This window comes from Rattus norvegicus, chromosome 3 (assembly GCF_036323735.1).
Source record: "Rattus norvegicus strain BN/NHsdMcwi chromosome 3, GRCr8, whole genome shotgun sequence".
NCBI classification, from domain to species: domain Eukaryota; kingdom Metazoa; phylum Chordata; class Mammalia; order Rodentia; family Muridae; genus Rattus; species Rattus norvegicus.
In genome coordinates, this window is record NC_086021.1 from 130138889 (window position 1) to 130165534 (window position 26646).

General features: G+C 43.5%; 1 protein-coding gene across 3 annotated transcripts; it reads left to right on the forward strand.

Moving 5' to 3' along the window:
* Positions 1 to 9172: 9172 nt before the first annotated feature.
* Positions 9173 to 23570, forward strand: Afg2b (AFG2 AAA ATPase homolog B). 3 transcript variants are annotated; one of them, XM_039105890.2, is made up of 8 exons: positions 9173 to 10583; positions 11337 to 11522; positions 14829 to 14987; positions 17400 to 17609; positions 18349 to 18541; positions 20214 to 20344; positions 21301 to 21430; positions 22090 to 23570. In XM_039105890.2, exons 1-8 carry the CDS (start codon positions 9510 to 9512, stop codon positions 22221 to 22223), a joined length of 2217 nt encoding a protein of 738 aa, XP_038961818.1. In that variant the 5' UTR covers positions 9173 to 9509; the 3' UTR covers positions 22224 to 23570.
* Positions 23571 to 26646: the final 3076 nt, after the last annotated feature.

Sequence of the window (26646 nt, forward strand, 5' to 3'; positions counted from 1 at the left end):
TTTGACCCCTGCTACGACGGACTGTACACTAGAATTATAAGCTAAATATACTCTTCCCCTCTCAGGTTGCTTTTTGTGGTGGTATTTTATCAGAGAAACAGAAACAAAACTAGAGCACCATTATTAAATTAAATTAATTGTCATTGGATACTTAATAAGTGTCTGGCTACATGGGGAATCACATGATTTTTCCTAAGGGAATGAACAAATATCTAGTTACTTAGACAGACCAGAGAGTCCATCAATGTCTGGGACAGTGAACTAATGAGTTTATTGCATTACTTCCACTAGTATGGCTGTGCGGTTTCTTCCAGTATGGCTCATATAGGACCCTGGATCACTTCATGGTCAAAAGCCCACCCAGCATGGATGATAGTTCATGAGGGCTTTGAGAGTCTTATGCCCTTAGAAAGCTCGAGCCTTCTAGTTTTCATGTTTTATTTACTTGCAGAAACATATGAGCCCTGTTCCTCCCTTTAGGAGGGAATGTTTTGATTTATAGGAAATAGTTACACAACACATCACCCTCCCTCTTGCTTTTATATCCTTTCCACCCACTCCTCCACAATTTCCTCTGAGTCTTGGAGGAAGAAGTGATAGAGATGGCTGGTTGTTTTTCTCCACCCATGGCTGAGCATTGGGCCACTGCTATAGCAGCAGTCAGTTGTCCTCAAGAGCTTGACCAATTATGAGTCTGTGTGGTTCACAATCCATTGAAAAAGAAGTCACTCGCCACTATTAACTGAGCCCAACAGCAGTAGTGTATGATTATAAAAACTGTGTCCTTTACCTATGGGTTTTGCTTTGGTTAAAATGCCATGTATGAGTTCCTGCCTATGGAGCTTGAGTTATACCCAAACCAAAAGCAGTTAGTAACCCTTGGAACAGTTGTGCCAATATTGCATCAGCAGGCACATCTTTTCGGGCAAGGTGGTACCATAACATGTGGGATTCATAGCTGAGCAGAACTTTCGGTGATAAGTCTCCCTTTGCATCTTCTGGCGCTATGAACGTCATAAAGCAGGAAAGAAGTTTCAAGGTGGGTCCCAGTCTGAGTTGTCTATGTCCTATAGTCAGAACTGGCAGACACCATGCAGGAAGGAGTGTAGTGGATGGGAGAGCTTCCTGCTTTGCACAGCCATGATGGATGTACCCTGGTGAGGCACAGCCCCAGGGGCTTCATCTCTGTATTGCTTCTCGCTGTTGCTGGGTCTTCTCATGCTTGTTGCTGCTAGACTCCTCATATATCTAGCGTGGTGCAATTGGGTGTGGGGGACATTCCCTGCCTCTAGTCTGGTATGATTGCTTTCTGGGAGATAGTCCACTCTATTGGGCAATTTTCCTGAAGATAAATCTGAAGATGAACTTTCATGACATAATACTGTTTGAGAATTTAATGATGTTACAGAATTCCTGATTTGATTTAAATAGTTTCAAAAGTTAGGTAGTTGATAAAAAGTTTAAGGAGATGACTTAAGTTGTTTTGCCTGAAAGACATAATAAAATTAGAATTAAGGGTAGAGTGTGCCCCTCCCTTGTAGAATAGTCAGAAAAGGAGGTTAGCGAGCTTTTGTGCCTTACATGCACGTAATTGTACTTGGAAGAGAACAAATTAATGATCAAAGAAAACATTTTATTCTAGGTTGGGTCTGAGTTCCTGGATTTTGTGATCTAGGGTTGTGACCACAGGTTTCAGTGTACACCATGAAAAGACAGGGTTATAAACAATGAGTAAATAATTCTATAAGAATAGAGAGTAAATGGTTAGCCAGTTTAGCTGAACAAGACTTCAAAAATAAGGCATAAGATAGATGAACTATTTCTTGATAAATAAAAATTGTCATCAGCTAAGCATAGGGAAGAACTTACTACTGTAAATTTGGCTTGCTTAAACTTTTTAAGTCAATAACAAAAGAATTATCATTTTGGGATTACAAAGAACTTGTGGAAAAAAAGATGGGAAATGTTTAGTCAGGTATAAGTTTCAAGAAAAGACTATATAATCAATAATCCTGTTATAATTTCCTTTTGAGTAATGATACTGATCTGTTTTTGGAGAATATGTTCTTGTGATTATTTTTGGAGAATATGTAACTTGTGGCTATGAGGTAATCTTTTTCTTACCTAGAACATTTTATCTTAGGTGGTATAAAAAGGCTAAGAGAAAAAATAAAGTTGGTGGAGTTTGCTTCACCCAACCAGTATGTGGATGAATGTATGAATGTGCGCCCGCTTTTCTTACATCATTGCCAACTCCACTCCCCTCCTTGGAGCTCTGACCACACTGTTGGAGTTGGTCTTCCACACAGAACATAGTGTCTTCATCAACAGAGACTTATCCATGTAGTTCTAGCTCACAACCAACAGCAAGACAATAGTCTTGATGGTTTGTGGGGTCTCCATGAAATCTTTTCTTAGAAAGCATGACTTAAGGTTCACCATCATCCATTCCAAGTACATATCAATTGTACTCAAGCAGCTAAGAGGATGCTAACATGAAACATGAGCAAGGTCCAATACAGAATAAAAATATCTTCACACTTCTACCAATTGTTTTGTCAGAAAGCAATGTTGTACAGAGCAATGTATAAGGAATGCACTACCCCATTTAGCCAACTATAAGCAAGTCTCAGTTGTTTCCCATGAGATACCTTGCTTCCTGATCCTGGGGCACTGCTATCATGGGGCTGTTGCATATCTCCTCACCCCTGGAAATCTTAGTGGGGTAGCCTTGCACTGTCTAGCTGGGCTCAGGCTCAAGCTCCAGCAGGGGACAGTGCTGTATGCTCTGTCCTGCTGTGGAATTGACTCTAGTTATGACACACTCTGGGCCAGCACCCTTTCCCTTCCATCAGTCCCTGTTAGGACACTCTACTCTCAAATGGCTTGGCATCAGCTCCATGCCCTGTCACTTGTTTCTGAGAGCATGCAAACACCAGCACAGCAAGGAGGCTCGAGGTCCCAGACCATATGGAAAGGTAGGCACATCAGGATACCCCATGCACTTTGCCCTCACATGGATCGATCAGTGTCAGCTCCATGCTCCAGCATTCACCCCAGGGGCCACACAGCCATTCCTCCCAGCTCAACTTTGATTCTGTCAGTCTTTGTTCACCAATCATGCTGGGTGAATTTTCCCGAAGAGATGTGAACCTATTCGCCCTAGGTAGGACACCTAAAGAAAAGGCTCCATCTAAATCTGGAATAATGAACTATCAAGTTTGTTGAGGTGAGGGGTGTCGTTGTTATCTTGTTTACAAGAACATGGGTGATGGGTTACTTATAGGACAACAGATGACTCAAAGATACCACCTCATACAAAGCCCATCTCAGAATGGGTAGCGACTCCTAAAAGCTGCATCCTTGGAGGAGCTCCCTGCATGACTTATAGGCAACTTGACCAACCACATGGCCTTCTCACCCCAGTAATCACGTATTGCTCCGTAAAGCCTTGGGGAAGAGCCTTGTGATTCTTCTTTCAAGGGCTTCTATAATTCTAAAAGATTTTACTTATTGGGCCTTTCCCCTTCCAGGAGGGAATGTTTCAATGTAGATGCAACTGTTACCCAATGGAAGTATACTATGCAAATTTAATTATCCTAATGTCATTATAGTCCCAGTCCATGTTAAACAGGTCAAGAAACATTTACTAAATAAATAAATCTACTATAATTATCTTAAAGTCAGGTGTAGAAGAATGTTAAGGCTTCCTGCTCACAAATTCTTAATCGGAAGACCTTGTCTGCCCATCCAGCTTAGGTTATGCTTCAGTACAGTGCGATGGTTCAGATTAAGAACTTCAGGCCCAGCCAACTCACTTGGTTTGGTACTCTTGCCCTGAAACTCAGGAACTCTGTGGACTCTAGGAAAGTTACTTTACCTTTTTGTGCCTCAGTTCCCTGAATAGAAACAATATTTTCAACCTCTCAAATTTGCTGGGGGGTTAAATGGGATAATACACTGTGCATAGTTGTCTCTGTTGAGTAGAGCTTCATATTACATACCAGTGAGGGTTCAGTTCTCCAAAAGAAATTTCAAAAAATTATCAGAGAGTGTTCTTATAAGGTCAGTGTTCACAGTGACAGCCACTGCAAGAGTCTATCACTTAATGGTCAAATAATTTTGTAGATTATAAGAATTCCATCTAGAGAGGTTGAGTGAATTCTCAGGAACAACTCCTTCAAGAATGAAGTCAGGTGCTAGCAGTGATTCAGGTTGACCACTGAGGAGAGGGAGTGTGGGGCCTTCTTCCCTGAGATAACATAGGCCAAGATTCCAAGCCAGTGGTTCTGAAACAGGTCAAGCACTATCTCATGTTTCTAAAATACACTGTGTTTACTTGAATTCCAAAGATGTGAAGGTCCAGGAGTAACGACACGGAAAGAAGGGGGCCAAGAAAATCTTGAAAAATGCCTAGGCATTCATAGCCACTCCTGCACAGTTCTGGATGTGGGAGGGAAACTGTGACCTTCATCACAATGGACAAATGGGAACATTCAGCAGCGAGGATAATGAGAACACTGTGTCATTCCGTAGAAAGTCGCATATCTGCTCAGCTTCAGATGATTCAGAAACTGGGTCTTCCTCCCTTTGTCCTCATTTTGTTACTTTAGAAGCCAGCACATCAAGTTCTCCCCAAAGAAGACCTCCTGTTTTTAAGGCTAAATGGTCAGGAGCCTACTTTATCTCTCTTCCTCTCAAAGTTCACACTATCCAGAGAAGTATTGTTGGTCAGTAAAACTTAACAGTTCAGCAAAGAACCATTTCTCTCTTCTCTGCTTGGTACTATTATCTTAGAAAGTATTAGTGAAAGACTGTATTTTCTGTGTGGGTGAACTGTAGAAGATCATCAGAGAAACCTTTAATGAAACAGAGATCTATGAGTCACTGTGAACAAGCCAGTTTTAGGCAGTCACCTCCCTATCTCTAGGCCGGTTTTGTTTCTGTTCAGCCTGTAGGATCAGACTGTATATAATATTGTCAACCACTAGGCAGTTACGCATGCAAAAATTACAGGAGTCATTTGATGGATGGAAACTCTCAGCTCAAATACACCTAGGTTTAATACCCAAACAAGATGTCCTAAAAATCATCAAACTGATTCTCCTAAATTCAAACAAACCTAACTGAATTCAGTAGTAATTGAAGAACCTAAGAAATCTAATTATTAAACACCTACCATTTTACTCAGTGTTGGAATAGAGAGCAGATCTAACTATGGAAAGACAATCGAAGTCCATTTTCATAACTGGCCAACAGAATGCATAAATGCAAACAGAATATATAAATGTGTGGATGGTGCTCCAGGATTCAGGGCAGGAGAATACTGGAGTAAAGACTCAAGGGAATCTCCCTGGAAGATCTTAGGTGTGTGTTAAAAGTTTCTGAAGGAATGGGCAGGAGTGAGAGGTTTGTCAGTGTGCCCGAGTTGTCATTCTGCCTCACTTCCTAGCGTACTGCCTGGCACAGAATGACAATGAGACAGAATTGAGTTCTTTCCTCGTGAAATCCCCATTTCCAGTTCAGCCCTGTCGCTATTCACTCATTTATTCATTCATTTAATAGTGGAGTGTTTTTGTTTTGTTTTGTTTGCTTGTCTGTTGTATAACACTTACATAGTGTGGGTTCTGTGATAGGCACAAAATACCCAGGGAAGAACAATCCCCACTTTCTGTCCTTGAAGGTTTGAAGCCAGAGACAGAAATGCAGCTCAGCTGGTGAGCGCATGCCTAGTATACGTGTAGCAGATGTAGGTTCTAGTTCCCAGGACCATGTACGTCATACATGGTAGCACACATATGTACTTCCAGAGTTTTGGAGGGAAAGTTTTGTTTTTCTTTTGAAATGTCACGAGCCTGGCCTCTGCTGTGTTTCTCTCAGCCTTATCTTCCAAGTTTCCACAATAATAGCTCATTCAACTCTGAGCACCTGATGGCTTTTCCAGCTCAAAGCTCCAAAATTCTTTAGTCTCTTCACACAAAGCATCCCAAGGCATAAGAGCCACATGATCAGGTTGCCACAGCAACACCTCATTCTCCGGTACCATATTCTGCCCTTGTTTGCTTTTTGTTGCCGTAATAAAACATTGATCAAATCTGGCTTGGGCAAGAAAGAGCTTATTTGCCTTACAGGTGATAGTGCATTATCCGGGGAAGCTGCTGAGGGCCTGTCCCAGCCTTTAGGGGAACAGTTCTGGGCAGGACACAGCATTGGATGAAGGCTGAACACTGTTGATCCCTGGCCTTATAATCTTACTGTTTGTGTTTTAATAAGTGCTGGTTTCTTTTCTCTGTTGCTCAAGGATCTCTTACTGGTCATTTACTGTGAACCAGAGAGAAAAGAAGAAATGAATTAAAATCCTTTACACAGGCAATAGACATGTGCGCGCGCGCGCGCGCACACACACACACACACACACACACACACACACACATACACACACACACACATTCATATACATACCCATTCCAGTCAGACCCAACCACATGTCTCATCAACTCCACAAGTGTTCACACACATACACATATAACTACACATGTAGGAATAGACTTCCATATAGACAAGCAGACATAGACATACATACATTTGATGGATTGGGATGGAGCCCCAGATACCACACTTTATTCTTTCTCTCAGGCCTTCTTACACCTTCTTAGACAAAAGTTCTTTAGAACATTATCTCATAGAAAATAATGTTTACACAAAAGAGGAATTACAGAGGGATGCTGATGTTGAGTTCAAAGCAGTGTTCCATTCTATAAGCTCATTATAAGTTCAACACCACAGTTTCACACGGCCTTACTTTATCTTAGTGCACGCCTGTGGCTTCATCCTTGGATCCGACCTAGAATGAATGTGTTTCCTTGATCACAAATCTTTCCCAAGCCTATTTCTCCTTTTAGTGTTTGTGAAAGTTCATTGTATTCCTTATTATGCAGCCTTTACTTACTATTCTATGAGGAGTGGGCACATTCTATTATTGATTCTAACTTTATTATAACTTAAACCATCTCCTAAAACTTTTTTCCTAAAATTATTTTAATCAAATCAGCAATTCTATAACATCATTAATTCATCTAAACAGCATTAATTCATGAAAGATCATCTTCATATTGATCTGTAGGAAATTTGCTCAATAGGGTGGGCTAATGCCCAGGAACCATTAAGCTATGTGACATTGACAGGAAAAGGCATATCACTAGCATGAAGCAATCCTGGGATAAAAATATCTGGAGGCCCTGCAATTCAGAGCTTACTCATCATAGCCATCTCCAGAAAACTTTAGGGTTTCCTAGATGGCTCCTGACAAGAAGCCAGGACAGGAGCTCAAGGCGGGAACCTAGAGGTAGGAATTGAAGCAGAGCTCGTAGAGTAATGCTGCTTACTGGCTTCCTTAACAACCCCTTCTCATAGAGTCCAAGCCTCCCTGCTAAGTATAGTAACGCCTCTAGTGGAATAAGCCCTCCTCTAGCAATTAGCAATTGGGGAAAATGCCTCTACAGACATACCCCTAGGTCAATCTGATTGAAGCAATTCCTTCTTCCCAGTTGACAACTAAGAATAGCTATGACAATGTCACTATAGAGTAGACCCAGGAGAATTAGAGGCTCTCTCCCATTGTCTAAGGGGAGACTGCAAAGGTACTTGAAGTAGGACGTAGGTCCTCACTTGTCCTGAGCCAGCCAGCATCTACATCTTTGTTTCCTAAACGGTAAGAAGTTAAGATCTGTATTCAAGTCATGCACTTATGTACATGGAGGCAAAACACTCATACACATAAAATAAGATAAATAAAATCTTTAATGGGACTGGAGAGTTAAGAGTTAAGAATCAGGGGTTAAGAGTACACACTGCTGTTTTGCAGAGTTTAGTTCCCAACACCTACATAGAGTGGTTTACAGACATCTTTAACTGCAGCTGCAAGGGAGCCAATGCCTCTGGGCTCCATGGGCACCTGCATGCATACCACACAAAATCACACATTTTTTTAATGGAAAAAAGTAATTTGCTATTGCTTATTATAACCTGAACAGCTTGTGGGTTTTTTTTAGAATAGCCTGACAATATAATAAGAATACAGAGAGAGTTCAGACAGTTTCATACAAGTGAGTGTGTGAATCCTGAGGAAAATCTAGCCTCAGTTGCAAATGTCCTATCCTCCAAGGGCCCATAGCCTTCATTTGCTGGTTCTGGCCTCCCTCTAGTGGTGAATGCATTTAGTGCTTTAAATGGTGCTCATAAAATTGTCCAATTTGGAGTCCTATAAACCAACAAAAGGACCACCGAACTGTTATTATGCTGTTTTTCTTTTCAAGGTATTCTTCCGGCTTTTTTTTTGAGACTTTTGTGTTTGTTTTTGAGTCTTGTTTAGGCTTGCCTAGACCTTACTATGTAGCACAGGTTGAGCTGGAAATTGTGATAATCTTTACGTAGGCTTCCAAACGTTGGGATACAGGTATGACCCATAACAGCCAGCTTAGAATGGTTGCTTACAAGACTATGTCATTGTCGGTATGATGAATTCAAATATACGGATGACTGAGGCAATGCGTTGAAAATGGTTTGACTTAGAGGAGCATGATGGGTTAAGGCTGCCTGGGAAAGATAATCTATAGTTCTACTGAGAATGAGTGAAAGAGAGTTGAGGGCCCACGAACAGAATCCCTTCTTGATATTTGTGACACAAGGAGGGGAATGGTTGTTGTAGTGGGGAAGTCGTTATTTCTTGGCTAAGGTCAGAGAATTTTAGTCTGGTCCTGAAAGGGATCAATCTCTCCATGCAACACAAAACAACATGTACTCTCCTCCACACCATATCCCTACTAGCTTAACCTCTCTACCTCTGTTTTAAACCAGTGCAGAAACCTGTAAGCATAAGTTAGCTCTAATTGCCTCAGTTGGCGCTGGTTATGACCATTGGCTGTACCTTTCATGCGACCATGCATAAGAGAAAAACCTCTGAAGATCACCCCATTAAACTTCCGTTTCCGTTCTATACCACAGCTATCCACAAGTACGCTAACTTTTACATATGTCCCTTTACGTATTGAAGATGGTTATCATGCCTTATTATGTCTTTTTTCCCATGTGCAGATGCTCAAAGCTTTTTGGAACAAGAATAAAAGATATTTCATAAGATGCGAGCATCATGATTAACGTGGCAGGTATTTTATTTACACGTTGTTTATTATACCTGTAAACAGGTTACACCTTGTTAGCAGCATGGTTTTGTTTCCTTAAGTCGTTTTACTTCCCCAAATGAAAACTCTTATGGCCTAATGGAGCAGCCATAGGATGTTTTGTCTGTTGCCAGCAGAGACCTTTCCTTGAGGCTCTGGGACCAACAACCAGGCATCTTAAGTTTACCGAGACCCAGGCTTTTCTCACTTTCCCAGAAGTCCTTTCGACCGTCAATCAATGGCTGGTTCCTCCATGGCGCATGCGCGCCGCCTGCATCCGGCAGCCGGGTGAATTGCTGCCGGGCTCTCCCTGGTGTGGTTCTCCTAGTCATGGCTCCGGACTCCGGGCCCTTCCCCGACGGACAATTTTTGAAGCTGCTGCCTGTGGATCCCCGGGACCGGGGCACCCAGCGCTGCCGCCTAGGACCGGCCGCCTTCCGCAGCCTGGGCGTGCGCCTGGGCTCGCCGATGAGGATCTCGTTGCCCGCCGGGGGCTGCTGCCTCTGCACAGCTTGGCCACGGCGCGACGGGGCGGACGGCTTTGTGCAGTTAGACTTGCAGTGCGCTAGCCCCGGAGCCGCGGCAGCTGCGGGGAGGATCAGTATGGACCGCTTGCAACCGGTGTCCTGTCCGCCCCTGCGGCGCCTAGAGGTGTGGCCCGTGCTGCGGCCGCAGGCGGGAGCCCCGAGTTCCGACGCGGTGCTGGAGGTATCGCAGGAGCTGCTGCGCAACCGGCCGGTGTCGCGAGGACACGTGGTGGCCACCCCTCCCGGTATCCCGGGCCCTGTAGCAGCTCTGCACGTGGTGAGCGGGACACCGGACCCAGAGCCCGCCGGGCGGGTCACACCGCACACCCGCATCACGCTCAGCGACAAACCTCCGCCACAGGTCGAGCCTCCGGGGGAGGTGACCCTTGGGGGCCTGTCGGAGACGGCCGACTCCCTAAGGGAGCTGCTCCGCCTGCCGCTGTGTTATCCGCTCGCCTTAGCCGCACTGGGGCTGGCGGTGCCCCGCGGGGTGCTCCTGGCGGGACCCCCGGGAGTGGGCAAGACCCAGTTAGTGCGGGCCGTGGCGCGAGAGGCGGGCGCCGAGCTGCTGGCGGTGAGCGCCCCGGCGCTGCAGGGCACTCGGCCCGGAGAGACCGAGGAGAATGTGCGGCGCGTCTTCCAGCGCGCCCAGGAGCTGGCCAGCCGCGGGCCCAGCCTCCTCTTCCTGGACGAGGTGGACGCCCTGTGTCCCCGGAGAGGCGGCCCCCAGCGAGCTCCCGAGAGCCGCGTGGTGGCCCAGGTGTTGACGCTGCTGGACGGTATCCACGGGGACCGGGAGGTTGTGGTCGTGGGAGCCACCAACCGGCCAGACGAGTTAGACCCAGCGCTTCGCAGGCCGGGGAGGTTTGACAGAGAGGTAAAATTCTTGGAAGCTCCGCTTTTTTGGACATTTGGGTCAGGCAGGATTTATAGATCACTTGTGATATGCGAGCCAGAACCAGTGTTCAAATTGTTCTGGGAAGCAGGATGGTCATTTTTGTTGAAGTAACTAAGCCTGTTGCAAGCATATTAAACCGAAACAGCCTTTGGGATGAGAACATGGTCACAGTAAGAGAAGGTAAATAAAAAAACGGCATTAGCCCCAAAATGTATTCGTTCCTGTCAGGATACCAGCTTCTCTCCTACAGTTGACTTCCCTAAGTTGTCAGGGCTCTTTCTCAGGAGCCTTTGGTCAAGTGATTTTTCTTTCTAATTTCTAAGGAATTGTTAGTAATTAAATAAAATTTAAATGTTGTGGTAGGATTCTCTTAAGTCTTTTTAGGACTTGAGTGAATTTCTTCCTTGCACCATCTATTAAAGGGCCCCGATTCCACAGAACAAGGACCTAGATTATCTACTCTGTTATTTGAGCCCTGACTGCCAGAACTTAGTGTGTTCTCAAAAAACAACAAAGACTTCTTCAGTGAAGTATAGAGTTTTCATTGTGGAAATCCGCAGCTACTGTTGTTCCACTGGACAATTTTCTTATATTTATAATAAGGTGCGCTTAGAAGTTCACGGTATAAGTTCCAGAAAGGTTTGCTGAGTGTCTGTACATATTGGTGAGGATGCTTTTAAAGATTTTAAGTTGTTTACTTCTAAGTTCTCTGGTTTTTTGCTTTGCCTGTAGGTGATCATTGGAACTCCCACACTTAAACAGAGAGAGGCAATTCTGGGAGTGATTACTTCAAAGATGCCCATCTCCAGTCATATCGATTTAGGCCTGCTGGCAGAAATGACAGTTGGCTATGTCGGTGCTGACCTGACAGCACTCTGTAGGGAGGCTGCCACGTGTGCTCTTCTCAAGAATGAAAAGGTAGGAAGTGTTCACCTGTTACCAGCTATGATAATCTTTCAGATTTCTATGACAGATTAATGTGGGGTTAAAAAAGGTGGTAAGTACATTCATTCCTTGGTATGGCTGGTAGGTTCCACAGCTCGCTCTCTCTCTCTCTCTCTCTCTCTCTCTCTCTCTCTCTCTCTCTCTCTCTATGTGTGTGTGTGTGTGTGTGTGTAAGAATACAAATATAATCTCAAATATATTTAACATCTCAACTCCACATACATAAATGACTAAAGATGACTAAAGATGAGGATAAATGGCTGAGCCTTCCAGGAAAGTCTTCATGGCGACTTTTCCTCACTGCCACAGTAACTTTAGAGCCTGGAGCAGCCAGGAAACACAGTGTCCCTCAGAATAATTAGACAGATGTGAATTTAAAGCTTTTAAGCGGCCACTTAGATTTACACAGGAAGGTGCAAAAATAATGCTAAAATCTTTTGCATATCTTTCTCCCGGATTATCCACTTGTAATATTCTACCGTGTTTACTTGGACATTCTTTCTTGGTGTGCGTGAGTTTACATGTGTGTATGAGTTTACATGTGTGTATGAGTTTACACATATGTATGAGTTTCTGAGACTTGAGAATATCCCACAGCCATGATAACAGCTAGAACTTTAGTCACTCGTGATGATGAACATCACCAGAGTTAACTTTGATTTTTAGAATAAGCCAGTACCTGTAAGACTTCTTCATTGTCATACTGGGTTTTTTATTATAGATAAATATCTAAGGGAGAAATCAAGTTTTCTAATCTGAAGAAAATTGAGTACTTGGAATTTTATTAAATATTGTCATTGATCTTTATCTAAATTAGTAATTACTTTAAAAATATTAAATATAATATTTTGCAGTACTATTATTTTGAAAATCAGATCATTTTGTATATGATACCCTGGGTCTCTAGACCTCTTCAGCAAGTAATAATTTTAGCACCTGAGGATTTTGGGACATTTCAACTTCATACCATCCTAAATTATTTTATCTAAATAGTTTACATTTTTCCTAATTTTTCCATTATTTTCATTCTAATATTGAAGGTGGGAAGAAGTTATATGAACTTCTGAGTCCTCACCTGAATGGATTTGGTACCAAACTGCTTCGTGTTTTAATGAGTCCCCGTGTGAAGGTGTGAAAATGTCTGTCCCTTGTGAGAAGGAATGAGAGATCCAGAGAGGAGAAGGGAGGCACCTTTAGAATTCCCTCTGCGTTGTGAAGTTCCAGGCTTGATCTTAAGCATCTCTGGCTTAGGTGGACCAGTCAGCTCACTGCTATTTGATGAGGGGCCTACCTAAGTCTAGTCACCACGGTGATGGCTGAGTTCAGAAACAGCCCAGGGAGAGTGGGAAGGCACTGACTCATCTTTTCTTCCCTCCCACTAGGCAGGTGAGGGGCTCTGTCTATATCAGGGCAGACAAGGAATCCATTAAAGTTTTTCTGGACTGATTGGATTAAGGAATTAGAAACATAGTTTAATAAATGCAGAAGAGAAGGATTTGGCGCTTGCCAGGGCAGAGAGTCGAATGGGACGGTGAGAGCACACAAGTGGTCTGAGTTGAGACTTCCAAGTTGGTGTTCTCTAAAAAGTAGAGTTCAGGTACCCAGGATCTAATACTGTAAGCCAGCAAAGCAAAGAAACAGAGCACAAATCTATAACAATGTGCCCATAAGTCTTTCCATCAACAGTAGAACAAATATACAACAATGACTAAGTAGTTTGTCAGAGTGCTTCCACATTAAGCACATGACTGACACTAAGTAGGATGACAGAGTATGAAGAAAGTGAGCTTTGCCCAAAACATTATGTTAGAGGTGACAGTTGCTAACATCTTTAGATGATATCGTTCGGAATAGGTCAACCACAAATATCCATCTTCATGGTCTTCTATACATGGTGTAAAATAGAAAGTGAGAATTTGTAAGCAACCCAGTACTTAGAATTGGATATGAAGGCAAATTATGCAGCAGGTAAACTGGAAGTGAGCACAAGGAGCGTTTAACTGACCCAAGCTGTGCTTCACTAGAATGATAGAAAAAGATCATAAAGTCGTGTAAATGCCTGGTGTTCCAGAGAAGAAGAGTGACAGGGACGTACGTGGCTTGCTGGTCTGAGCACTTGGAGATGGACAGACAAGCAGACTTGCTCATTAAGAGCAGGATAAAGGCTATCAGACCATTACCCTCATACGGAAAGAACTTTCAAAGACAGTAAGACAAGACCAGCAAAAGTCATTCCCTTTTTAGTATTTTTAACATTCTATTTTTGAAATCACTTAAACTTTATTGGGAGGTTGCAAACTAGAGAGAACTTCAACCAAACCTGTTTATCCAAAGTCATAGTTTTTAGTGTTTGCTAAGTTAGCAATTCTCTTGTCCATCTTTCTGTGCGTGCGTGTGTGTGTGTGTGTGTGTGTGTGTGTGTGTGTGTGCGAGCATGCATGTGTGTGTGTATGTGTGTATGCATGTGTATGCATGCATGTGTGCATGTGTGTGTGCCCACGCGTACATGTATACGTGTTTTTTTATTTTATAGGAGACATTTGAGAATATTTTTTCTGATCTGAGATTTGTGACTTTGTCGTGAGTGACTCAGGTTGGTTATTTTATAGTGTATTCATATTCCAGGTATGTATCCCTGTTGGGAACAGCACATCGTCACCGTCTGGATTGTGTCTTTACCTTATCCAGGCATAGGACAGCTGTGGGCTGCTGGTTGGGTGCTAACTGACCCGCCATCAGGGCGGTGTCCACTTCTGCACTCTGCAGCTATTTTCTTGTTTGCCACTAATCAGGAAGTGTGCGAGGAGACACTTGAAACATAAAAATGTCCCCTCGTCGGTGTTCTTACTCACAACAGCTTTTATAGAAGCTTGCAGAAAACGATGACTTCCTAATTCCGTTATTTTTTCCATTTCACTCTGAATTGAAGAAACTTAATCAACACAGTGTTGAGTGGTTTCCTCCTGGCTGTCCTTAGAGGCCAATCTGTTAACAGTTGTCAGAATTTAAAACTCAACGAGTGCGCCCGATGCTTCCACTCTGAGGGAATGATTGACTGAGGTGCTTGAACTTGAAAATGGTGATGATTAGATTTATAAGTTCAAAAGAGTATTGGGTTTTTTCGTTGTTTGTTTGTTTTTGTTTTTGGGTTTTTTTTTTTTTGGTTTTGTTTTTGTTTTTTTTGTTTTTTTTTTAGCATTTCTTATGCATTGTGTATACTATAGAATAGGCCTACCTAATTTTTGGCTTTATTTTTCTTTTGGGAATATATTTCTTCAGAACCAAAACAATCCTAAAATTGAGGAAACAGATTTTCTTGAAGCTTTTAAAAAGGTTCAGCCCTCATCATTTCGGAGTTCCATCGGACTGACAGACATCAGGCCTGTTGGCTGGGAGCAGATAGGGGGACTTGAAGATGTGAAGCTGAAGTTAAAGCAGGTAACAGTTCTCGTCAGCTCCCAGAGGGGCGCTCTGGGTCTGTAATGAGAGTGCTCTCCTAAACTCCCGCTCAGGCCTAACTAAGTAGACTTCTGTAGACACTAGTTTTTGTGTCTCCCTGTCTTAATCTTTTCAGATCTTTGCTTTAAAGAGTTCATTATAATCTAGATCACAGGTCACCAGAATCCCTGTGATAAGCTGGATAGAAAACCTTTAATTTTTGAGACCTGCAGGCGTCAGCCATTCACTAGCCACTGTAATCTAATGAGAGTAGGTCAATGAGAGCATTTGGCCTATATTTTCACGGTTCTGCATCTGTGGCTGCAGCTATACAAAATACCGTCTGCACTGAACAGATATAACATTTCTTCTTGTTATTTTCCCCTAGACAATGCAGTATGCCAACTAGGTACATAGTGTTTACATTATTAAGTGTTACAACTGATAGACTGTAGGCTGTGTGCAGGTACTATGGTTTTTCCTCCATGGGGCTGGAGTTTGACGTTATAGGAGCCTTTCCCATGGACTTGTCCTATTTAACTTTCACAGTATTAATGGAGACACCAGCCACACTACTTCTGATGTCTTCTGTTAGCCTGGTCCTGGCAGTTTCCTATCTTTCTGGGCACTCTTCTCCCTTCCCTGAAATGTTGATGCTCTGAGAGTCTTATGGGCATTTTTCTTTAAAATTATTTTGATTTTATGCATATCAGTGTTTTGGTCCCATGTATCCATTGGTCCCACACACATGCTTGCTGCCCATGGAGGTCGGACGTGTGTGTCAGATGCCCTGAGACTGGAGTTATGGATGGTTGTGAAACACCACATAGGTTCTGAGACCAAAACTTAGGTCCTTTACAAGAGCAACAAGTGCTGTTAACCACTGAGCCATCTCTCCTGTCCCAGGTACCGTTTCTGCAGTCTGAGGTGACTGACAGGGTCTAAGATTGATCTTAGTTGTCCCTTGGGAAGTCTTGGGTAGACTTTTCTTCATGTTATTAGGACTGCTTAGCTGCCTGTCTGCTAGATAACCACAGAGCTGGCAACAAGTCATGTCAAGGGTCTAGCTAATACCAGGCTTAGGATTAATCCCAGCACTTGGGAGGCAGGGGCAGGTGGATTTCTTGAGTTTGAGGCCAGCTTGGTCTACATAGTAAATTCTAGGACTGTCAGGGCTCCTTAGTGTGACCCTGTCTCAAAAAAAAAAAAAAAAAAAAAAAAAAAAAAAAAAAAGGAAACAAAAAATAGAGTCCAGCTAATCAACTCTACCGCTATACCTAAAATTCCTTGTCTCAGTGAATGCAGTCAACCAGAATGATAGTTGCTTGTCAGAAGTATGGCACTAGAACTTTGTAAAATGCAATTTCTAACATGTCAGTGACCATTCTGTCCTCAATGTCTTCACTGACTAATCTTCCAGTCTTCTGGTACGCTCCACATATTTCTGTGATGCCGATTGGACTATTGTCCATTTCTCTGTCTTGGTCTGCCTCCGCTTCATCCCCATTGTTTCTGCTCACGGATGGGGATGGGGCAGTGGATCCGATGGATTCATGCGTCTCTTTTTGTGGCATCTCTCCTTGGAGAGCCTGGTTCCTCCTGGTTGTTAGTTTAAAACTCTCTCTCCTTCAGAACAAAGCTCACCTCTTACACTCTTTTCTCTCTCTCTTGAGGCCAGCGTTAGTTCTGCCACTTACCAGGAGGAAACTGCACAGGTTCACTGCTCACTTTTCTAGGCCTGAGCTTCTGAGTCTGTAAAATGACGGTAAACCAGTTTTCCTCAGAGGTGGCCAGGGCTTCTTCCCCATTCAGTAGCATTTCTTGAGCACCTACTTTAGGCATGAACCAGTGCTGCTGAGTTTGTAGCAAGAGCAGAGTGGCCAGTCCAACATGGAAAGGAGCAGTAGTGAACTATAAATGGTCTAATCTCCAAGCAGGTACACTTGAGCTAAGGAGAGAGAAAGAATAGCCTCGTGGGGCTGGAGAGATGGCTCAGCAGTTAAGAGCACTGGCTGTTTGTTCTTGCAGAGGACCAGATTCAGTTCCCCCAACCCATATAGCAGCTTATAACCATCCATAACTCCAGTCCTAGGGGATCCAACGACTTCTGACCCGGGCAGGGACCAAGCGTTACGTGGTGCATACTCATACATGAAGACAAAACATCCAGACATAGAGAGGGAAAGATAATTAAAAATTTAAAAAGGATAGCTACGAGAGATGTTGGGAGAAGCTTCAGGCATAGCACGGTCTCACAGGTAGAATGCCTGGGTGCAGATGAAGTGAGTAGTAGGGGCCTGGCTTCCTGGGCTATGGGAGGACAGGAGGCTATTTGAGCCCAACCGGTTAGGGGATGTTCCGGATGAGGTGGATGGTGCACTAACAGCAGTCTCTCTCTCTGCTTATTTACAGTGTGTTGAGTGGCCTCTGAAGTTCCCTCAGGAGTTTGCTAGGATGGGTCTGACACAGCCAAAGGGCCTTCTCCTGTATGGTCCCCCTGGATGTGCCAAAACCACTCTGGTGAGGGCCCTGGCCACAAGCTGCCACTGCTCCTTCGTGTCAGTATGCGGGGCTGACCTCTTCTCTCCTTTTGTTGGAGACTCAGAAAAAGTCTTGTCTCAGGTTGGTTTATTTTTAAGTTTTGTGTGTGTGTGTGTGTGTGTGTGTATGCGCGTTTCCTGTTGTGAGGGGTATACATGCTTAAGTTTAAAATAAGAGCCCTCATCCCCATAAGCCTTCCATGTACTGCTACTGTTTGGTAAATTTCCTCTCTGATTTTGAGTAAGGTAGTATTTATTTTTGTAATTTTTAAAGACCATATATATGTGTGTGTGTCTATGTGCACTTATGTGCAGGGGTTTTTGTAGACCCAGAAGAGGATGCTGGATCCCCTAGAGCTGGAGTTGTAGAAGATTGTCTCTCTCCCTTGTGTGGGTACTAGGAAGTGAACTCAGGGCTTCTATAAGAGCAGCATGGACTCTTAACCCCAAAACATCTCTCCAGCACTTTATCTTGTTTTTTTAAAGGTGAACATCATCACCAGATGGATTTGGTGGCATATATCTTTGATTTTAGTACTGAGGAGACAGGAACAGGTAGATCTCTGAGTTCCCAGCCAGCCTGGGCTACAGAATGAAATCCTGCCTTAAAAGAAATTCTGAAATTCCATTTTCAGTATCTTTTGAGAAGACGATTTTTTTTAAACAACTGCCTATCTTTGGCCCTTGTTCTACATTATTTATTCTCTAGTTTGTAAGCACTTAGAATCTTCATTTTTTTTCTGTTTTAATAGTTGCAAATAGGAGAGTGAAAATGGTCACCGGAACGGCGTGTGACGTTCTGTTTTTCTTCCCTCACTAAGGTATTTCGACAAGCAAGAGCCAATACCCCAGCGCTTGTGTTTTTGGATGAAATTGACTCAGTCTTGGGGTCTCGCTCAGTCGGCTCCTCGGGATGTGATGCTCGGGAGAGAGTTCTTTCAGTTCTGCTGAACGAGCTCGATGGTGTGGGAGTTAGGACGGTAGAGAGAAGAGGGAGTAAAGCAAGCCAACAGGGTAAATACCAGGAGCTGGAGACGCTGTGAGCACTGTCTGTTAGCTCGAAGGCACAGAGTTAGATAGCATTCCCTCCCACAAGGCTGCTTTTCCCAGGCTGAGTTCATTCCATAAAGGGTTTCATATGATTTCATTTAATTCTTGGGATTTTCACAGGGCAGATAAAAGTTGAGACTTGGACAGAAGAAAGTGGAAAGTTTTATAAAATTATCTAATGTGTGAAATTAATTTTTCTAAGAATGAGAAATAGTTTTTACTTAGTGAAGAAGGGAAATTATTCTCATGGGTATATCTTGAAGAACAACTTATTCCTTCTTTGATTATGTGTGTGAAACATTACAAAACAAATTAGCACTTAAGTAACTTTAATAGTTGAAAGCCAGTGAAGGTGGCTTTTGGGGTGTCCTGCATCTGTGAGCCTCTCTTCAGAAATGGTGGCTTCTTGTCCTGAGCTGGTCATTTCTTACTTCTCTTAGTATGATCAGTTGTTTATTTCGCATTTTAAAAATCATTCCACAGAAGGGGCACTTCAACCACTATAATTAGAAGGGACCCACGATAATGCCATCTCATGATGTTAGCCCATGACATTAGCCCACTGGCATGCTAGAGTACGTGCTTTGAGAGTAAACACTGGAGAACTGCTCGGAGTATTCAACTTATGAATGGCTTTGATTTTAGGCCTCACCTTGTCAAGCTTTTAAATGTCCCTTTGGGGCTGGGGAGCGTGTGTAACTCAGTGGCCGAGAGACTGCCTGTCAGACCCAAACCTTAGGTTCTATCATAGCACCACGTAAGTGAGGTGTGCTAGTGTGCACTGGTAACCACGTAAGTGAGGTGTGCTAGGGGCTGGAGAGATGGCTCAGCGTTAAGAGCACTGACTGCTCTTCCAGAGGTCCTGAGTTCAAATCCCAGCAACCACATGGTGGCTCACAACCAACTGTAATGAGATCTGATGCCCTCTTCTGGTGTGTCTGAAGACAGCTGCAGTGTACTTATAATAAATAAATCTTAAAAAAAAAAAAAAGAATTAAAAAAAAAAAAGTGAGGTGTGCTAGTGTGCACTGATACACCCAGTACTCGGGAAGTGCAGACACAGCTCGTAAGGTCAGTTTTGTTGGGTAAGGAGTTTTGGGACAGCCTGGGGTACATGAGACCTTACCTCAAATAGAAACAAATTTGCTGCTTGTCATCCAGGGTTTGCATAACTGCAGTTCAGTTTGATTGTCATCATTTCTGCCTCTGGAAAGAAGAATAAAAAGTGACTTTCCACCTTTGGGAAAGCTAGACTTTCCAGAACTGTACCTGTCCCCCGTGGTCACACACGCTGCCCTCGAGCAGCTTCTTTGTAGTTGCTGCTCACTGAGTGCTTGGGTGGATCTGGGCGCTGGCCAGGTGTTCTTCCCTGTGGCCTCTCCCCAGTTCTCACACAGAGAAACGCCTGTCAGGACTAGCCATTCCTTCAGACACACAAGGTAGCTTTGATTAGTGAGTTGTCATGGGGTGGCTTTATACCAAGAAGGTGGCTGGGACTGGGGAAGCATCCTGGTTCCAAAAGAAGGCCGTCCCTTTCAAACATTACCTTCTCACATGGGATTATTCACTAGGATCATCTAGGATTTCACTAAGTCACAGTTTGCGATGTTACTCTGTGTTATATGCTTTCCCTCAGAGTGTCAAGAAATTCTTAGTCGGAGTGTCATGATTGTTGTGGCGACAAACAGGCCTGATGTGTTAGACGATGCCTTGTTACGACCTGGCAGATTAGATAAGATGGTCTATGTCCCCCCTCCTGATCGAGAGGTAAGCAGTGCGTCACATCTGCCTAGTAGCATGTCCGGATAAGCTCCAGACTGGGTAGTGGTGGGCGGAGTGTCCTGCTCTCACTGTGCAGTGCTGGTATCCAGTTCTTTGCTTGGTGGCTCTTCATAAAGTCACGTATTTGTCCGTTCTGGTTCCCTGGCCCTGCCTGGAACATGCCTGGAAGTGACTCTAGTGCTCCCAGCAGTACTGAGGGCACTGGGTGTCATTGTATCTGGCATGGAAAAATCCTTAGGCATTTGAGTCCCTGAAAGGGCATTAGTGGACTGGGTCTGTGGGGACTGCAGCATGTCCAGTCAGGAAATGCTTTGCTCTTAAACACCCAGAATGACTGTCAGATGGTGAAGGGCTCCGGGAATTAATTTTTCCTTCCTTGGGCTTTTATCAACTTTTAAAGAGATCTCTTTTTTATGTAAATGTCTGATGCTTCTAAATGTGTCTCATAAATCGTGTGTTTGTCTCTAAACCTATTCTGATAGCACTCTGGTTCCCAAAAGAGAGTCATCTTGTCCTATAAGGAGAAATGCTTATGACTGGCAAGTTCAGAAGTTAATTAACAATATTTGTTTTCCATGATACTGTTTCTACCTTTGCTGTGTAGACCATTGATGACTCCTCTCTCTTTCAGGAGCAAGACTGATTTTAATTGTTTGAATAGAACACACACCACACACACACATTGTACACACAAATATACACCCCCCCACACCACACACACACACAAATGCACACACCATACATACATCACACATAGTCATCACACACACACACCATACACACATATACTGCACCCCTCCACATACCCACACAACACAAACATATACATACATTCTTTGTAATGTAATAGAAAATTTGAACTTAAAATGCTTACTGTATCAGTGCTGAACATAAGTGTGATAACATTGTAAATATTTGTTTGTTTGTTTATTTTCTTCCAGGGCAGGCTTTCTATTTTAAAAGTCTGTACAAACAACATGCCAATAGGGCTCAATGTTTCTCTAGAGAACCTGGCAGCAGAAACCTGTTATTTCTCTGGAGCTGATCTGAGAAACCTCTGCAAAGAAGTGAGTATGTACTGTTTTATTCGAGGCCAGAGCCTTTGAATGGTTTCCCTTTCCGTAAGCTTTACCAAATATAAAATCGAGAGGAATGCACAGAGCTGAAGGAAATGGTACTGAATGACTGTCAAGTGACCACACTTTTATAGCCAGCACATGTGTCAGGAAGGGATTGTTGGTATTCTAGAATCTTCCTCTGACCCTTCCTACCCACTGCCCCTGCTGCCCACCAAAGGTGGCCACTTGCTCACTCCTACACTGGAGACGAGCTTTGCGGCCTTTGAGCTCTGAGTTTCTACATTCTGCCATAAACAGTTTGTCTGTGCTGGGAGTGTGGAGTGGATCTTCCATACACATACATGGCTGGAAGAATTGCCAAGTCATAAATGTGCCCTCTTTTCTTTTATGAGCAGTGCTGCAGGGCTCCTCTCATCTTAGACTGTGTGTGCATTCAGGGCGTGTATGTTATTCTACAGTCTGCCTTTTTAAGGCTGGATTTTTAGTGTACAGGAAGCTGTGGTCTATGGTGGATTTGTAGTCAGCTTAACCTTTAGTGTTTTTGGGTGGCTTTGAACTCCTTTGATGTGACACTGGATTGCAGTGCTGACAGTTACTGTTCACTGTTAATGTGAAGCAGATTGACTGTTGCCCACTGCTTGTGTCCTTCAGGCTGCTCTGTTTGCTCTGCAAGAAAATGGACTGGAAGCGACCACAGTGGAACAGGAGCACTTCACAGAAGCACTCAAGACTGTGAAGCCGTCCTTAACTCTGAAAGACCTGACTTTCTACGAAAACTTATTTAAAAAAGAACTTTCCAACTTGGAAGATCATTAAATTTTTATTTTATTCAGTTTTTTATATAAAGTGGTTTGCAACTTCACGCTTTCATGAGAGGGGGAAGGGAGAGGTAGGGGACTGGAGAGAGAGAGAGAGAGAGAGAGAGAGAGAGAGAGAGAGAGAGAGAGACTGAGACACTAAGAACTTGCCTGATAAGGACCATTTCACTTCTGAAAGATATATTAAACACTATAGTAAAAAGCATGTGTGTGATTTTGTTAGGATAATTGTTTTTGGTGATCGTCTTATGACTTTGAACTGTATTATCCTTTGGGAAAGCTGCTGGCATAGAGCAGTGGACTTCAGCATGCTCTAGCCAAGATTCACCACACTGGCATTTTGTCACATTTGTCTTTGCTTCTTCCTCTGCACCCACACCATTTTCTTAACAGCCTCGGGCTACAACAGAGCCTTAAGTCAGTCTTGGGACAACACTGAGAAGTGTGCCATTAGGCAATTTTGTTGTGAATGTCATAGAGTAGTATGGTTATTCCAGCTAGATAGTGACACCACCAGGTAAGATTTTGGGAGTTCCCGCTCGTACACGTCTGTCACTCAAGCATACTGTTCATGGCTGTGCATGTGCAAAGCTCCATTATGGCTGGTGTCGAGTATGTGTGCCTCACAAAGTTGCCTTACGTTACAGTTAACTCACAAATTCTAGGAATTTTAGCATCAACGTTTGTGTTTTAATGTATTCCATATATTTCCCTGTCCCAGTGATTCCCTGTGTGATGGTGTTGTTTTCCTGTCAGACGATTTAATCTGGGATTACACACTGAGTAGTTTTCTTGAGTCTTCCATGTCTTGGAAACAATTCTCAGTCTCTCTCGGCCTCGACAGCTTTGAGAAATGTAGATCAGGTTGGTTGGTTTGTCTGTCCGTCTGTCTCTGTCTCTCTCTCTGTCTTTCTCTGTCTCCCTCCCTCCCTCCCTCTCTCTCTCTCTCTCTCTCTCTCTCTCTCTCTCTCTCTCTCTCTCGCTCTCTCGCTCTCTCGCTCTCTCGCTCTCTCGCTCTCTCTCTCTCCCCCCCACCCCCCTTTGTAGAACAGGCAGCCCTGGACATGTGTTTGTCAGGATTTCTTTGGTTGTAGGTTGGAAAGCTCCCAGGTAGCTTTGCTCTCAGTATCACGGATGGAGACGTGCTCTCCGCAGCGTTGGTGATGTTTGTTCTGATCACTCAGTATTGTTTAGTTTCCCTATCATACACTTAACTTTCCCCCTTTTATATTATACATAATTTGAGGTCATAGACTTGTCTGTGTGTTTATTTTTATAGAAGTAATTAAAAATTAAAAACAGTTTGGTATTTAACCTTCCAGTCCTTGATTTCTTTTAGTCCCCAAAGTAACAATAGTTCACTGTTGCAGTAAGACACCAACCCCAGTAAGCCTGTGCAGAGACACACAAGTCCGTTACAGATTTATAAGGTGCAGGCCTAGACTGGGCAGACTTACCACTACACTACACTGCTCTATTCCCCAGCTATGAGACCCCTTGCTCCTCGTGGCTTCTCCAGGCCATGTAGTTCTGCTCCATCCCCCTTCCACCTCTTCCTCTGTCCTGTTCCTCTCTTGTTCCCTACTCTTCCCCTCTTCTCTCTAAAATCTCCAGCCCCACCTTTCCCTTCCACTGGCCAATCACAGGCTCTATTTAACCAGTTAAAATGGGGAGGAGCTTCACATAAAATCACCAGTCTTCAGAGGGTCTCCCTTTATCATGTCTGATTTTTATCAACTTGGAACCCATAGCTTTTTCTTTTCCTATGGAAATGTAGGCACAGCCTGTCCCCAAGCATAACACATTTCCCATTTTCCATTCTGTCAGAACATTCTTTTTTTTACTGAATATTTTTAATTTACATTTCAAATGTTATACCCCTTCCCGGTTCTCCATCCATAAACCCCATATCCCATCCTATCCCCCTTCTTCTATGAGGGTGTTCCCATCCCCAACCACCTGCCCCTTTCTGCCTCTCCGCCCTAACATTCCCCTACACTGGGGGGGGGGGGGGTTCCAGCCTTGGCAGAACTTCTCCCATTGGTGCCCCAAAAGGCCATCCTCTGCCACATATGCAGCTGAAGCCATGGGTCTGTCAGTGTGAACTCTTTCGGTGGTGGTTTAGTCCCAGGGAGTTCTGGTTGGTTGGTATTGTTCTTAAGGGGTTGCGAACTCCTACAGCTCTTTCAATCCTTTCTCTAACTCCTCCAATGGGGACCCCATTCTCAGTTCAATGGTTGGCTGCGAGCATCCACCTCTGTATTTGTCATGCTCTGGCAGAGCCTCTCTGGAAACAGCTATATCAGGCTCTTGTCAGCATGCACTTCTTGGCATCAGCAATATTGTCTGGGTTTGGTGGCTGCATATATATGGGCTGGATCCCAGGTGGGGCAGGCTCTGGATGGCCATTCCTTCAGTCTCTGCTCCAAACTTTGTCTCCATATCTCCTCCTATGAATATTTTTGTTTCCCCTTTTAGGAAGGATGGAAGCATCTACACTTTAATCATCCTTCTTCTTGAGCTTCATGTGGTCTGTGGACTGTATCTTGGGTAATCCGAGCCTTTGGGCTAATATCCACGTACCAGAGAGTACATACCGTGTGTTTTTTTGTGATTGGGTTACCTCACTCAGGATGATATTTTCTAGTTCCAGCATTGTTAAACAGTCTGGTTTAGTTCAGTAGTTTTTCCCACAATCCAGTGTCTTCCAGCAGCTGTAGTTTTTTGTTCATTAGCATTTAAAAGATTAAGGTTAATAAAGTGCTATGTAATCTACCCCTGGGGTCTGTTATCCCATTTGCCTGTTAAGCATCTCCTTTAGAGTCCAGATAGATCTCTCCACAATCGCTTGTCCTGTAGGATTGTGTGATATGCCTGTAACATGTTTTATAATATGTAAAGAACTGCTTCATCTTATTAGAGACATAGGCCAGACTGTTGTCCGTTTTAATTTGTATGGGTATTCCCATAATGGTCATGACTTCTCACAAATGTATAACTACAGAATTGGCCTTTTCTGAAGCTAAGGCAGTTGCCCATTGAAATCCTAAATATGTTTTTATATTATGATGCACATATTTCAGTTTACCAAATTCCACAAATTTGCCATTTGTCAAGTATTATTTCTTTGGGTACCTTTAGGATTAGTTTCTATAGGCAATGGAGTTTGGTTATATAGTGAGCAAGTAGGACATTGCCTCACAATTTCTTTGGCTTGTTGCCAAGTGGTAGAGAGTTCTTTAAACCTTTGCTCTTAACATGGTGTTTTGTTTTGTTTATGGGATCCGAAGCCTCTGGTGCACTTGCTGTCAATAGCTGGTCAATTCCATCATTGCCTGTGGCAGAGGGCCTGGCAGACCTGTGTAGGATCTTATGTGTGTTATGTACAGTGGATCATGCCTATTTCTGATCACTTGTTGTAGCTGAGTAGTGGAATCAATTTAGAATCATCTTGAATAAGTCCAGCAGTCTTTATGTGTAAAAAAATACTTTCTGCAAATTGAGACTCAATGACTTTAGTAAGAGTGAAAGACCACCGGGGTGGGGAAGACCCCCACTCAAATCTCGAGACGACACAACCCCCAAGAACTCACGAGAAACCGATCTTGATGTAATAAACAAGAGGTATATTTGACGAACCAGAGCTCTGGGGATGACACGTATCTCACACAGGAGACAGAGGAGTCGACCCTGAGCCCAATTAAGGGAAGGGATTTATAGGGAAAATTACATAGGCAGTTGGCAACAGTCACACAAAGCAATTTCATTGGTTTGTAACTTGGGCTCAGTTCAACTCTAGGCCACCCTCCTTCTGGGGCAAGCTGACCCTAATTCTCATTTTTCTCAGGACTGTTGAGTCAGGCCTTATAGAGGCCAGATGGTTTGTGGTGGCTATAGCCAGGCTACATCCCCAAAATAAGTTATGTTATTCTTTGCTGTGAGGTGCACTTGTCCTCACAGCAGGGTCAGTGGGGGATAGTTTAAAATCTTTATTCTTTCATTCCCCACTTCTGCTTGTGACTAGTTCTAATCTTAGAACTCAGGGCCTTTAATTTTTTTTAAGGTCGTCTGAGGCATGATATTGTTGGTGAAGCATTAAAATCTGCACTGTACTAACTCTTTCTCTAATAAAGGCTATTAACTTATTAAAAATACAGGGTCCAAATGTCAAAAGTAACAAGAGAATAACTAAGGGTCCTAGGAGTGTGGAAATTAGTCTCACATCTCCAAGCAGAACAGTGTAAACTTTCTAAGCCCCCACAACGCTGGATGGTAGCCTGGTCTCAGACATCTCGGGGGCAAATGTAAAACCTCAGTCTCCCCAGTTGGCACCTTGCTTCTGGACTTCCGCATCTGAACTTGTCCCCAGGTGAAATCTCTTTGGGACTTC

Excerpts from the sequence above, each read along its gene's own strand:
- Afg2b (XM_039105890.2), top strand. The coding sequence starts at position 9,510 with ATGGCTCCGGACTCCGGGCCCTTCCCCGACGGACAATTTTTGAAGCTG. Across the intron at positions 10,584-11,336 it reads CGGGGAGGTTTGACAGAGAG|GTGATCATTGGAACTCCCAC; the intron begins GTAAAATTCTTG and ends CTTTGCCTGTAG. Across the intron at positions 14,988-17,399 it reads TGAAGCTGAAGTTAAAGCAG|TGTGTTGAGTGGCCTCTGAA; the intron begins GTAACAGTTCTC and ends GCTTATTTACAG.